The sequence below is a fragment of the Saccopteryx leptura genome, chromosome 9 (genome assembly GCF_036850995.1).
Source record: "Saccopteryx leptura isolate mSacLep1 chromosome 9, mSacLep1_pri_phased_curated, whole genome shotgun sequence".
Lineage (NCBI taxonomy): Eukaryota > Metazoa > Chordata > Mammalia > Chiroptera > Emballonuridae > Saccopteryx > Saccopteryx leptura.
Window position 1 is genome coordinate 13,120,293 of NC_089511.1, and position 15,267 is coordinate 13,135,559.

The 15,267-nt window shown below is 38.5% G+C and overlaps 1 protein-coding gene across 2 annotated transcripts in view; it reads right to left on the bottom strand.

Moving 5' to 3' along the window:
• Positions 1 to 218: 218 nt before the first annotated feature.
• Positions 219 to 15,267, bottom strand: part of CDH8 (cadherin 8) — a 354,528-nt gene continuing 339,479 nt past the window's right edge. For both annotated transcript variants that reach the window (XM_066349106.1, XM_066349107.1), the window contains 2 exons: positions 2,975 to 3,226; positions 219 to 2,279 (listed from right to left, as the gene is read on the bottom strand). In XM_066349106.1, the coding sequence (XP_066205203.1) occupies positions 1,786 to 2,279; positions 2,975 to 3,226 (746 nt within the window). In that variant the 3' untranslated portion in view covers positions 219 to 1,785. The remainder of the gene's footprint in view (positions 2,280 to 2,974; positions 3,227 to 15,267) is intronic.

The following is a 15,267-nucleotide window of genomic DNA, read 5'->3' on the forward strand; positions in this document are numbered from 1 at the left end:
GCCAAGCCATTTCACTTCCCTGGTTCTTTCTATAAAGGCTTAGAAATAAAGGCGATTCTCGCAATAATTGAGTTGAATGTTTTAGAATTCTAGTTAGACTCAGAGACTCTGTTAGTCGGGCTTTCTCTGATTGGGGAAAAGAAACGTGAAGACAACAAAGGTATTTATAAAAATATATTTCACAAAGTAGGAAACAATACAGGAGTTTCTCTGAATACAATACATGGAGTAAATAAACAATATTGCATTAAAGCAAAGTAGAAAATTAAAATGATCTGCATGTAGTAGTTCGTTTTTTTATCATACAGTTTCTACTCCTAAATGTCAGGTTTGCGTTACAAATTGAATATGCTCACATCTCCTAAGGGCTGTTCTCTTTTGGAGTCTAAGATCTTCTGTGTGCCGCCATGAGGATCAGGGAGAGAGAAGTGCTAAAAACAGAAGCAGCAAAAATTATGTACAAATCAGTTCCTGCTCTGAAATGGTGGGGGCAACATGAAGCATGTTGATTGGACGGGGCATGAAGTAGGTATATCTAAAAGTCTAGAGTTTCAATATTCACATGAAATCAATATACTTTCGGATGTTTGTGCTTGTAGTAAAAACACCAAATACTAGGATTATGAACAAAATAGAAAACATTCCAAAGCTTCTCTGGGAAAATGCTGTTCTTGCCACCACCGGTCACAATTACACTTTCTACGCTAAAGAGACTATTAGCTTCCCTTTTGATAATATTGCCTGCCATACTCAGCTCACCAAATGTACATGTATTAAACATTCATTGTATATATATATATATTTATATTTATATAAAACAATCTAAAGGATTATTAATGGATATAATTTAGCTTTTATTTTCCCCCATATAGTCCCTTACTCTATAGATTACCCATCTTAATAAATAAAAGCATTAATGGACATCAATAAAATATTTATTTCGAGGATTAAACAAATAAAACCATCTGTCTCTCATGTCGTCCACTGTGTGGCGCAGCTTATCTCTGTGTCCTCGTGGAAGAAGAGGGAGTGGAGGGAAGGAGCAATCCTGCTTCCAAAAACCAAGCCCGTCCAAGGGGATTCCTCTCCTCCCACCCCTGCGCTGGCAGTCCCCACCCGGAATGGATTGCGAACATGTGAATATTTTAAGGCTCGACACAATATTTAAAGATGCTATTCAGTCTCTGATGAGTGGGGCCAACAGTTATGTACAATGGGTGGTCACCGTACCGTGTGATCCAGGAGGCCTTCCCAAACTCCCCAAAGTCAGAATGTACAGCCGACCAAGTATTGCTTTAGCATGTGTGGCGGGATCCTTATTGGAGAAGGGGCAAAATCCACTTGCGTTTATAAAAATCCTTGCAGAAGACATATCAGCAGCAAATTCCTCGCAGGTCCGTTTTTTTTTTTTCTAAGAAAGCACCTTTTAATTTTGATTTTTTTTCCCCTCTTTTTAAACCTTTTTTTTTTTTTTCCCTAAAGCTTGAGATAGGATCCCAATCTTTGTCTGTGGCGATCAGGTATATATCAAATATCCAAAGACTTCTAGACACTCCACATAGTTTAATTCACACTCCACAAAGATTTATAACCTCCTAACATATACTTCTTATTTTTAGTATCAATTTTTTTTTTGGTTCAACATTAAAATGTGAGTTGAGTTTATTAGGTGAACTGGTGCTAAACTTGCCTCTAAAACAAATAGCCACGTTGGTTGTATCTAAGGGGAGTGACCCCAGAATGTTACAGAATGCTCAGTTTCATTTGCTTACTTATAATCCACTGTCAAGTTTCTTTGTCACTTTCACCGACGGAGTAAAGTTCACCCAGTCTCTTAAAGCGGGGACCCCAGTCACTGAGGTAGTCAAAATTCTGGTCTGAGTCTGAGGTGGTGGACTCCAGCGAGCTGAGGGAGCCTGCCACAGACCCCCGGCCTTCATAGCCGTAAATCTGGATGGAGTCATAAGGCGGGGCCGTCGGGTCATTATCCGCCTCGTGCAGCCGGACATTTATGAATTCATCCACATCAACGCCATTCGGAACCGGAGCAAGCCCTTGCCTGGGCATAAACTGCAAATCAGGTTTAATATCCTTACGGGGCAAGAACCCATTAATTCCGTCTGGGTTTTGTAAAGTTGCGATATCAAAAGCCTCCGTGTCTTCCTCCCCTCCTCCTTCGTCATCGTAGCGAATGATGTTTTCCCGGACGTCCTCATCATCTTTGATAATTAATGGTTCATTTTTGTGTCGCCGCAGAGTTACAAACAACACCACGATGACTGTAGAAAACACATGAAATAACAATTAGCCAAACTCGCATATAATTTTACGAGCAACACACCATCTAGATTCAGAGAGAGCATCGTTATTTTAAACTTTGAGCGTATAGAGCTTTAATAACGTTGACTTGGGTATTAAGCAAAACACCTTTCTAAAAGATGTGCATTGACTTTTTAGCGAATCCTATTGGATTTTAACATCACAAAAAATTGGAATTTGGAAGAAAATATATTTTTGTTTGCTTTCTTTTTATCTTACCCGACTTTGCGATTAGACGGACTCAACAACCCAATCTACTAACTATTTAGATGGAAGGCTATTTTGGACACATCTAAGCCCCTTACTGAGGCAAACTGGTGTACCCTGGAAGCTCTGGAGGCTTTTTTCATAGTAGATGCTGTTGTAACCCATGAAGGCACATCCCACTTTCGCCACCATTGTGCTTAGTCTATTTTTTCACTGGTGATGGGACTGAAAAAGGTACTAGATAATCTTCTCCAATTAGATGTCTACTGTCCCATCCCTCTTTCTCTTTACCTCCTCTGAGTGCCCTCAAAACCTGGAGAAGTACCAGAAAGTTCCTCTTTCCAAAAGAATGCCGATGCCTGGCTTGGTCAGGGTATGCTATCCTTATTTACAGTCATTTATGAACCAGAAAAAATGGTGACCATTAGGCTTTGAAGGAAATACGTACCCAGCAGCAAAATGATGCAGGCTAATATGGCAATTAAGGCGCCCATACTGAGTCCAATCGGAAGGACATATGCTTCCACATTACAGGATTGGACAACACCATCACTGCTGCAGCCACAGACCCGGATGGTCAGGGTGCCGGTGCTGCTCAGAGGAGGGTTCCCACTATCACTGATTATGATTGGTAAAAGATAGACTTCTTGCTTCTGACGGTTGAATCCATTATGCTTTGCCAAAATGCTGAGGGAATTATCTGGAAAAAGTGAAAATTACAATAGTTTGCATCATTTCAAAAATGGTGGCCCAAACAACACTTGTTTTTCTAGTTCATAAATCCCCCGCAAGCCTCAAGACCATCCCGACTCCACTGGACCACTCTGGGTCTCTGCCCCTCCCTCCCCTCTTCCCGTTTTCCCATCTGGCATGGACCACAACATCCACACCAGGGCAGGTCCAATGAACGGGACATCGCCATAACCTAATGGAGTTTTACCATCATTTTGCAAATACAAAATATTTCTTTTATAAATAAAAATGTCCTTGCAGAAGGCAAAAATTACCCCACGTCCCATGAATAAGTTTACTTTTCTTTCACTTGTCCTGATCATGCACAATTGGCCGCACAGAATTTCACCACATTTGAAAGACAAGTTTGAGAAGCTCTGTATTAAAAGATAAACTAAATACCTGACTTCAAACTCTATTATAGGGCCATGACAATCAAAACAGCATGGTATTGGCAGAAAAATAGACACTCAGACCAATGGAACAGAATAGAAAACCCAGAAATAAAACCACATACATATAGTCAAATAATTTTTGATAAAGGGGCCAACAACATACAATGGAGAAAAGAAAGCCTCTTCAATAAATGGTGCTGGGAAAACTGGAAAGCCACATGCAAAAGAATGAAACTGGACTACAGTTTGTCCCCCTATACTAAAATTAACTCAAAATGGATCAAAGATCTAAACATAAGACCTGAAACAATAAAGTACATAGAAGAAGACATAGGTACTAAACTCATGGACCTTGGTTTTAAAGAGCATTTTATGAATTTGACTGCAAAGGCAAGAGAAGTGAAGGCAAAAATTAATGAATGGGACTACATCAGACTAAGAAGTTTTTGCTCAGCAAGAGAAACTGATAACAAAATAAACAGACAGCCAACTAAATGGGAAATGATATTTTCAAACAACAGCTCAGATAAGGGCCTAATATCCAAAATATACAAAGAACTCATAAAACTCAACAACAAACAAACAATCCAATAAAAAAATGAGAAGAGGACATGAACAGACACTTCTCCCAGGAAGAAATACAAATGGCCAACAGATATATGAAAAGATGCTCATCTTCTTTAGTTATTAGAGAAATGCAAATCAAAACTGCAATGAGATACCACCTCACACCTATTAGATTAGCTATTATCAACAAGACAGGTAATAGCAAATGTTGGAGAGGCTGTGGAGAAAAAGGAACCCTCATACACTGTTGGTGGGAATGTAAAGTAGTACAACCATTATGGAAGAAAGTATGGTGGTTCCTCAAAAAACTGAAAATAGAACTACCTTATGACCCAGCAATCCCTCTACTGGGTATATACCCCAAAAACTCAGAAACATTGATATGTAAAGACACATGCAGCCCCATGTTTATTGCAGCATTGTTCACAGTGGCCAGGACATAGAAACAACCAAAAAGCCCATCAATAGATGACTGGATAAAGAAGATGTGGCACATATACACTATGGAATACTACTCAGCCATAAGAAATGATGACATCAGATCATTTAAAGCAAAATGGTGGGATCTTGATAACATTATACGAAGTGAAATAAGTAAATCAGAAAAAACCAGGAACTGCATTATTCCATACGTAGGTGGGACATAAAAATAAGACTAAGAGACATTGATAAGAGTGTGGTGGTTACAGGGGGAGGGGGGAGAGGGAGAGGGAAAGGGGGAGGGGGAGGGACACAAAGAAAACTAGATAGAAGGTGACAGAGGACAATCTGACTTTGGGTGATGGGTATGCAACATAATTGAACGACAAGATAACCTGGACATGTTATCTTTGAATATATGTACCTTGATTTATTGATGTCACCCCATTAATAAAATAAAATTATTTAAAAAAAAAAGATAAACTACACGACAATGTGGCATACACAACAATGTACTTCGCTGACTCCCACAGGTTCCTAAAAAGTCATTCATGCCCTAGAGCAGGGGGCAGGAACCTATGGCTTGCTAGCCAGATGTGGCTCTTTTGATGGCTGCATCTGGCTCGCAGACAAACCTTTAATAAAAAAAAATTAATAATGTTAAAAATATAAAACATTCTCATGTATTACAATTCATTCATTTCCTACCGCTCATGTTCATGGTTACGGGTGGCTGGAGCCAATCACAGCTGTCCTCCGGGACAACACCAAATTTTTATTGGATAATGCATAATGTACACAGGTCGTTGTATGGTTCTCATGGAATTACATTTTAAAATATGTGGTGCTCATGGCTCTCTCAGCCAAAAAGCTTCCCAACCCCTGCCCTAGAGCATTTATACTAAGATAACAAAGTCCTATTTACTGCCAATTGGAGGAAATATGCCACATATATTGAAATTTTGTAGAGAAGGCCTGTAGTGGTTTCACAAGAAAGGGTAAAATGAGAAGTCATAGGAGGAAGTGTTCTATTTGGCAGATGTCAATTAATTATATGGAGACACATATTGGTTTCCTGAAGCAAGACAAGAATATTGAAGTGATATTTAAAGGCATACTTCAGTTCAAAGTAAAATTGATCTGTGAGAAGTGATTTATTCCATATTAGCTCTATAGTTCTCAACATTTCACACCAAATGGTATTTTTTACTGTCTTCATCCCTAGCTCAAAAACTATAATCACATTACATATATATTAATTCTTAATTAATTTCCTTTTTTTTTTTTTTACAGAGACAAAGAGAGAATCAGAGAGAGGGATAGATAGGGACTGACAGACAGGAACGGAGAGAGATGAGAAGCACCAGTGATCAGTTTTTTGTTGTGACACCTTAGTTATTCATTGATTGCCTTCTCATATGTGCCTTGACTGTGGGCCTTCAGCAGACCAAGTAACCCCTTGCTTGAGCCAGCGACCTTGAGTCCACGCTGGTGAGCTAGACTCAAACCAGATGAGCCCGCGCTCAAGCTGGCGACCTTGGGGTCTTGAACCTGGGTCTTCAGCATCCCAGTTCAACACTCTATCCACTGCGCCACCGCCTGGTCAGGCCAATTTCCTCATTTTGATTAATGAAATACATATCTATCCAAAATAAGAATATTAACTGTCTCACACTGGTTTTCCAGCCAAAAGTAAATAAACATAATTTTGGCAGATGCGTGCAATGTTTTTTGGGGGCAAAATGATTATTTCAGTTGTAATTTCTTTTCAAATATTGGCAAGTTTGCAGACCGCCTAAACATCTCACTACCTCATTATTGCATATTAAGGCAGGGATTCCAAAGCATTCCTGTCTAATTCTTGATCATCAGCATTTAATTGTTTGCAGAATATTCAAGTACAAGAACTGATAATCTACTCAAAGGACTTCAAGTAAATGAGCTAAGTCTTCTGTATCATATAGCCCTATACCAAGATTTCCAAAAAACGATGGCCATGTCTGAAAACAGATGCATAAATTATATTTATTTTTTCTTTAAGGGATAAGTGGCTCTCTAATGCCTTACTATTATTAAGCAGTCAGACAGGAAAAGACATTCTTAGTTAACATTTTTTTCTTTCTAAATTTCTTCCAGTTGTACTTCAGTATTTAGTAGTTTGAAGAGTGAAAATGAGTCTCTAAAGGAGTTAAACAGTGGTATATCAAGTGAGCCAGCAATCTTCAGATCCGTGACCTAGAAGAAAACACCACTAAGCTAAAAGCAGGAGAACATTAGCTCAAAACTGACATAGAATATATATAGGTGTTAATTTTCAGAAAGCGAGTGACAAATTTGAGTACAGTTAATTAGTGCAAGGAACACTTGTGAATGGTTCCATATACCACAGTTCAAAACAGAAGAAGATGGAAGTTGTTCTTCAAGATGCAATTAATAACATTATAGTGAGACATTTTTTTCTTTTTTTCTTTTTTTTTTTTTTGCAGTTGACATTATTTTGTGAGAAACTGTATATATTCTCTGTTTGAAACAGTCTATAATGATAATTTAGAGAGTGTAGCAGGGACGTTACTCTTGCAGAACAAAGCTACCTCCTTTTTTGTTTTAATTTTTTTTTTTTTTAATTTTTCTGAAGCTGGAAACAGGGAGGCAGTCAGACAGACTCCCGCATGCACCCAACCGGGATCCACCCAGCACGCCCACCAGGGGGCGATGCTCTGCCCATCTGGGGCGTCACTCTGTTGCAAGCAGAGCCATTCTAGCGCCTGAGGCAGAGGCTACAGAGCCATCCCCAGCGCCCGGGCAAACTTTGCTCCAGTGGAGCCTTGACTGTGGGAGGGGAAGAGAGAGACAGAGAGGAAGGAGAGGGGGAGGGGTGGAGAAGCAGATGGGCGCTCCTCCTGTGTGCCCTGGCCGGGAACCGAACCTGGGACTCCTGCACATCAGGCCAACACTCTCCCATTGAGCCAACCAGCCAGAGCCAAAGCTACCTCCTTTTTTAAATACACTGCTCACAAAACTTAGGGGATATTTTGAAATGAATATGAAGCGATAAAAAAAGAAGCATTTGATTATTTTTTATTAAACAAGAACATTAGAAAAGCAAAACAAGTCAAAGAAAGTTGTTCGATTATATAAATGAGATAGATGCAGAACAACTTTTATTTCATTGGTGAGAATGCCCTGTACAAAAGGTTGAGAGCACTGGAGAATCTGCACGCTCCCTGATCCCCTAATTTTTGTGAGCAGTAGAAAAGCATTGGTAGGTTTAACACTGAACTCATGCCCATCTCTATATGTCTCTTACTACTCCTAGCATCTGCCTATGTGGTTCTCTTATATACAGAACATTATTGACTGTGTAAAGGTCATCTATGAAACATTTTTGTTAAATTTTATCTGCTACCTCCAGGAAAAATCAATTTTCTATTTGCGAACTCACTTTTCTTTTTTTTTAAATCATTTTGATTGGTGTTTGTGTGTATTAATTATCAAGTTATTTTATCAGACCAAATAAAATTATTATTGTACACATAAAAAAATCATCACATATCATCACATTTCAAATTGATGTAGTTAAAAAACCTGTTTTTAAAATCTACATGTGACAAATATCTTCTATGAAGTTCTGGTTTATTTGTTTAAAACATCCTCCTGGGCTTGACCAGGTGGTGGTGCAGTGGATAAAGTGTTGGCCTGGGAGACTGAAGACCCAGGTTTGAAACTCCAAGGTTGCTGGCTTGAGTGCGGGATCATAGACATGACCCCATGATCACTGGCTTGAGCCCAAGATTTCTGGCTTGAGCAAGGGGTCACTGGCTCAATTGCAGCCCCTGGTTAAAGTACATATGAGAAAGCAGTCAGTGAACAACTAAGGAGCTGCAATGAAGACCTGATGCTTCTCATCTTTCTCCCTTCCTGTCTGTCTGTCCCTATCTGTCCCCCACTTTCTCTCGTGTGTGGGTGCTAAAATAAGAATCCTCTTAGGGGCTCTCCATTATGTTCCAATGCTGTTTCTCTAATTGTGCAGCAATATCATGCTTTTTATGAATAAAACTTCATAATAAATCTTGATGTTTTCCCCTATCATTTTCTTCAAGAGTTTCTTTGTTATTCTTGCTCCTTTGCTAACCTCTAACAAATACAATATCAGATTATTAAATCCCATGATAATTCCTGTAAGAATGTAAGTAGAAATTACATTAAAAGATAAACAAAGTTTGAGAGAACTGATATCATTATGGTTTTCAATCTTCTGTATCAAGATTGTTGTTTTATTATTTTCTTTAATATATGTCAGCACAATGTCTTATTTTAGCTACAGGCATTTTTACATCTTTTGTTAGATTTATTATTGGTGCTGTATTTATTTTGTTGCTCTAGTCCAGCAATTTTTCCACCAGTGTGTTGCAAGAATTTTTAAAACATACAATACCTGACTATTCAGTCAGGGGCACTGACCTCTTTTCCTTTAGATTGTCTAATTTAAAAAAAATGACAACACTTCATTCCTGTCTGTCTGTCCCTATCTCTCTCTTTCTCTCTCTGACTCTCTCTCTGTCTCTGGAAAAAAAAAATGACAATAGCCAACACAACAATAACTATCCAGAGTAAATGAATCAAAATTATACATATTTTTTGTCAGGTTGGCAAGAAATATATTTTTTGGTGGGCTGTAAAATTTTAGTAATTAGTTTATATGTGCCATGAGATGAAAAATGTTGAATATTGTTGCTGTAGTAAATCTAATGGTTTTAGATGCTAATTTTAATTCTAGTAATCTTATAAACCTTTATTTTTATTTATATACCTATATCACACCAGAGTTCCACTTCAGCATGATGGTCTGAGAGGCACCACAGAATAGTTCCCTAATGAAACGGGTGAGAATTATCAAAGGAAAACCATTTAACATCCCTGGAAGTTGTCCTGGAGGCAAGCAGCAAATGAAGAAACACTCAGGAAAAACTACTAATGTTTGGTAAGAATGGTGAGACTGTGGTGTGTGGATCAGAGCCCACTCCTTCTATCCCTTCCCCAGCTCTGTTAGCTGGTAACTCCACTCCAAACTGGTTCGGCCAAGAACCCAGGGCTTCCTGTCCCCCCAGCTGGCAGCTGGGGAACTTTCTTAACAGGAGAGGAGGGATGTCAGCAGGTGCCACCCGACTCCTAGCTACCTGCTGCTGAAACTAAACTGTGGGTCAGTGTGGACAAGAGGTGGGGCTCCTTATTTCTTCACAGCCTCTACCTGGGCACCAGGGGCTCCACCTGGGCACAGCCCTGCTGGGACTGTAAAGGAAGAACACAGGACCACAACCACCCTTGCCCTGGTCTGTAAGGCACTTGTTCTGCACAGGGAGGAGAAAGCTAAAAGAATGGACACTACTATCCCCTAGGTCCTAGTGTTTAGCTCTTAAAGTAGAGGTGTCCCCCCCAAGAAACACGCCGTAGTCTTTAATTCAGCTCCAGAGCCGATGGCTCAGAGTTCTGCAGAGAACCTGGAAAGGAGACGGGGAGTCAGCCTGCATCAGAGCACATCTAAAACACCGATCGAGGAAAACACCCTTCTGAACGAGCCCAAGTTTGACTGCATTCATATATAGGATAATGTAGGCCCCCAAATTAAAAATAATTCAGAAATAATCTGGCAATTAGTGAAGTTGAACCACTGGGGCATGGTCAGGGAATGAGACATAGAGAATCCTGCCTAAGCCACCTTCATTCTGGGATGACTGTGGGAGTGCCCAAGGCTGGGATCCCCAGAGGTGAGATATCAGATGCTGAGTGCTCCAGCGGGGAAACCGACCTCTCTAAAACTATCCAACCAGTCAGTAAACAAATAATCAAAGAACAATAAGAAGCTCTGGGTTGGGGGATGTTAAATACCCAGATTTGCTGTAATATATTATCTCTAATACCCAACAAAAGGTCACAAGACATATAAAGAATCAGGAAAACATGACCCATACACCAGAAAAAAGGGAAAAATCGGACAGAATGAAACTGTCCATGAGGGCAACCAAATGCCAGATTAAACACAAACTTCTCAGGAGCCATTATAAACGTGCTCAACGAACTAAAGCAAACTATGATTAATTATGGGAGGTCTGATGACTATGTCACATCCAATAGAGGATATCAATAACTAGATAAAAAAAATTTTTAAAAAGATCATGATGTAAGTTCTGGAGTTGAGAAATACAATAAATGAAATAAAAAATTAATTGAGCGCTAAACAGCAAATTTGAATTGGCAAAAGAAAGCATTAATGAATGTGAGATAGATCAAAAGAAAATATGGAAGGTACAGAATAGAGAGAAAAAAAGGATGAAGAAAAATAAACAAAACCTCTGAAAAATATGGGACCCTATTAAGTACACCAACCCGTGTGCAATGAGAGTACTGAGCAGGAGAGAGGAACAATACGGCGGAAAACTTCAAAACAGTTTGAAATTTTGGTCTATAGAGTCAGAATGTTTGATGAACTCCCAGATGGAAAACACAAAGAGATTCACAAACGGATATAGTTTACAGTACAATATCTGAAAGTCAAAGACAAGAAAAAAATCTTAAAAGCAAGAGGTAATTGATTCATCACATCCAAGGGAACCCCAATAAGATTGACACATGAGCCTGACCAGGCGGTGGCACAGTGGATAGAGCATCAAACTGGGATGCCAAGGACCCACTTTCGAGACCCCGAGGTCACCAACTTAAGCGCAGGCTCATCTATTTTGAGCAAAAGCTCACCAGCTTGGACCCAAGGTCGCTGGCTTGAGCAAGGGGTCACTCGGTCTGCTGAAGGCCCACGGTCTGCTGAAGGCACATATGAGAAAGCAATCAATGAACAACTAAGGTGTCGCAATGTGCAACGAAAAACTAATGATTGATGCTTCTCATCTCTCCATTCCTGTCTGTCTGTCCCTCTCTCTGACTCTCTGTCTCTGTAAAAAAAAAAAAAAGATTGATACATGAGCTTTTATAAAAACAATAAAGGCCAGAAGGAAGTGGGATAACATATTCAAAATGTGTTGAAAGCCAAAGCTTTTAACCAAGAACCATATATTCAACAAGCTATCTTTAAAAAAAAAAAAAAAAAAAACATTCCCAGATTCAAAAAAAAAAAGAAAAAAAATGAGAAAATTTGTCCCTAGCAGAAATGCAATGCCTTATGAGAAACACTAAAAGACATTCTTTAGACTGAAAGCAAATAACCCCAGATGGTAATTTAAAATCACATTAAAAACAAAGAGCTTCCAGAAAAGTAATTATGTAGTTATAAAAGATTGTATAAATACATGGTTTTTATCCTGTTCTTAACTCTTTTAAAAAACAATTGTAAAAACAATATCAACATAATATATTGTTGAGCATAAAATGTCTAAAAATTCCATAGTAATAGTCGAATAGTCCTATATCCCACTTTCAATAATGGATAAAACAATGAGACAGGAAAAAACAAGAAAATAGAAGACCTGAACACTTGAACAATGGTATAAATCAACTATACATAACAGATGTCTATAGAACATTGCACCCAATAAAATTTTCTTCTCAAGTACACATGGAAAATTCTGCAGTGTAGGCCATATGTTATGGCATAAAATAACTTCAATAAATTTAAAAGAACAAAAATAATATAAAGCATATTCTCTGACCATGTGAAATAAAAAAATATATTGATATTAAAACATTTGGAAACTCATGAAAATTGAACACTAAATTTCTCAAAAACCAATGCATCAAAGCTGAGATCAAAAGGGAAATCAGAAAATATTATGAGAAAAAATAAATGAAAATACAGTGAATCAAAATATCAGAGGTGCTCCTAAAGCAGTGCTTAGAGGGAAATTTATAGCTTTAAGTGCCTATATTAATTATTCTTTTTTCATCTTACTAGAACAACTAATACAATTTTGAGTATAATAAGTTATGGTAGACACCTGTACTTTGTTCTTGATATTAAAAAAGAGAAAACAAACTTTGAACATTAAGATGACTGATGGTGTTTGTAAAAAGGCACTTGTTAAATAGTTTACATGCACTCTCATCTTTTTTCTCTTTAATTTTTCTGTTTTTTTTTTTATTTGCTTTCCAATGATTCAAAGGGAAAAGGCAGTTATATAAAGGACAGTAACTTAGCTCTTCACTATCTCTAACCCTGGCTTCAATTGTATTATTGCATTATTTTAAAAGCTGCTTTTCATTCATTCATGCTTTCATACATTTCCATGTATATCATCTTATTATCTCTGTATCTTAACCCGCTTAACCACACGGCGTCTGCTCTAGCTTATTATATTTATTGCACCTTTTTTATTTTAGCATAGGGAACAGAAGAACAGATCTTGATAATAATCTGCTAGAGAAAAAACAGCAATTTTCTTTTTTTATTACTCAAATTTAAAAAAAATTATTGATTTTTTAGAGAAGAGAGAGAAATATAGATCTGTTGTTCCACTTATCTATTCATTCATTGGTTGATTTCTGTATGTGTCCAAACTGGGTATCAAACCTGCAACCCTGGCACATCAGAACAATGTTCCAACCAACTGAGCTACCTGGCCCGTGCCACAGTTATTTTCTAAAAGTGTGAAATATATGAGAAAATACAAAGATAAAATAATCATAGAAAGCTCATAGACACATATATACACATGACAATTTTTAAAAATTAAATATCTTGAAGTAAACAACACTATTTGACAAAAGATAGAGGAATGTGTGCCAAGACCTAGTTTAGAAGAGGGTAGACCAGAAGCCTTGGCATTCTCTAGGGTGGACTCATGTCCAGATGAATAGACTAATGTCCTGTTGGTGCCCATCTAATGCATTTGTGTTGTATTGAGATGGAAACATGTCTTAACCTCATTGTCTGGCTTTATGATACTCTTAATAGGTGAAATATTCAAATACCTGCATCCCTTATTATGTCCCTCTAGAGATTTTCCTCTTTTCTCATTCTTCTGGAATGTTTATGTATGAGTGCTATGCCAAGGAGGATGAATGACTCCGTTTTTAGAACCTTGCTCCATACTCCTCGCCCATGTGTTTCTGTTTATGACCAAGGATGGAAGGGAAGATCTTGATGGGCAACTTAAGTGGACTAATAGAACCAGGCATACTTCAAATGACAATGGTTCTAAAATAATGGTGCACTTGGATTCCTTACTCCTTGGCTGAGTAATACAGAGTACATACCAAATCAATAATGAACGAGAGACCAGATACACAATAGGTTCACAGGCTTGCTTCATCTCAAGGGCATAGTCTTGTTTCATTTCAGAGAGTGCATTACAGTTATGCCTTTATCGGTAGAGTTTCTTTCACAGTCTGACAGCAGATTATGAAAAAAAAACATTCATGTTTTTAGTGTTTGTAATTTTGTGTTTCAAGAGCACTTGTTAGAATTTTAATGGAGGTTGTTAGAATTTTTTTTTTTTTTCTTTATTCATTTTTAGAGAGGAGAGAGCGAAGGAGAGAGAGAGAGACAGAGAGAGAGAAGGGGGGAGGAGCTGGAAGCATCAACTCCCATATGTGCCTTGACCAGGCAAGCCCAGGGTTTCGAACCGGCAACCTCAGCATTTCCAGGTCGACGCGTTATCCACTGCGCCACCACAGGTCAGGCGGTTGTTAGAATTTTAAAAGAGTCAGTATCAAAGGTACAGCCACCTTAAAATGGAACTCTTAGAGACGGGTAACAAGATAAGAGTGGAGATGGTTGGGCTCCATAGGCAGAAAAGCACTTCTTAACCTTTTGGAAGTCAGAGATATCTTTGAGACTCTGATGACCCAGAGGGGTCATGGAGATGCTGAGAAGACCACCGAAGGGGCCAGAGACCTGGGGTTAGGAACTGGAAGTTAAGATTTCAGTGGCCAAAGGCAATGCTTGCTGAATGTCTTGCTTGTGGTTTGGAGACCAAGGGGATAAAACAAGATCTCATCAACAGGCTCCAGGTCTGTCTTGAAGAGCATGCTGAAGAAGAAGCAAATGAAGATGTTCTGGCAGATGAAACAGAGGAAGAAGCATCAAAGCCCACAGAACAAACTGCCAAAGAGGAAGAGTCCCCTGAGAAAACTGCTGGCCCTGGCTGGTAGCTCAGTTGGTTAGAGCGTCATCCCGAAGGTTGTGAGTTTGATCCTTGGGCAGGGTCTAGTCATACATGATCTGGCCTCTGACTACCTGACCAGCTTCAAGGCTTGCCATTCTCTCTCTCTGTTCTAGTCAATCTGGCCTCTTCTGAGCCAAGGATCCTCTCTCTTTAGGGCTTTCATATTTGCTTTTTCTTCTTCTTGATAATCCCTCTACTCCTCTTTAGCCTTAATTTACATTGTTAATATTTATGCATTCTTTATATCTTTGCTTAATGCCACTTCTTTATGGATGATTTCCTTCACTAGTTGTCCCCAACTTCCCCAGATAAATTAGCTATATAATCTTATAAAAAACCTTTATTTTTCATCACAGCTCTTCTTACAAAGAAATGACATAGCAACGGGGATACAATAGACACTAGGGATATGGAAATAAACTAAGAAACGTCTAAGTAACAAATAGCCAATTTTAAATGCATAACAAGCACTTAGCCAATATTTGCTGAAAAAATAAATGACTATGATCAGTTGC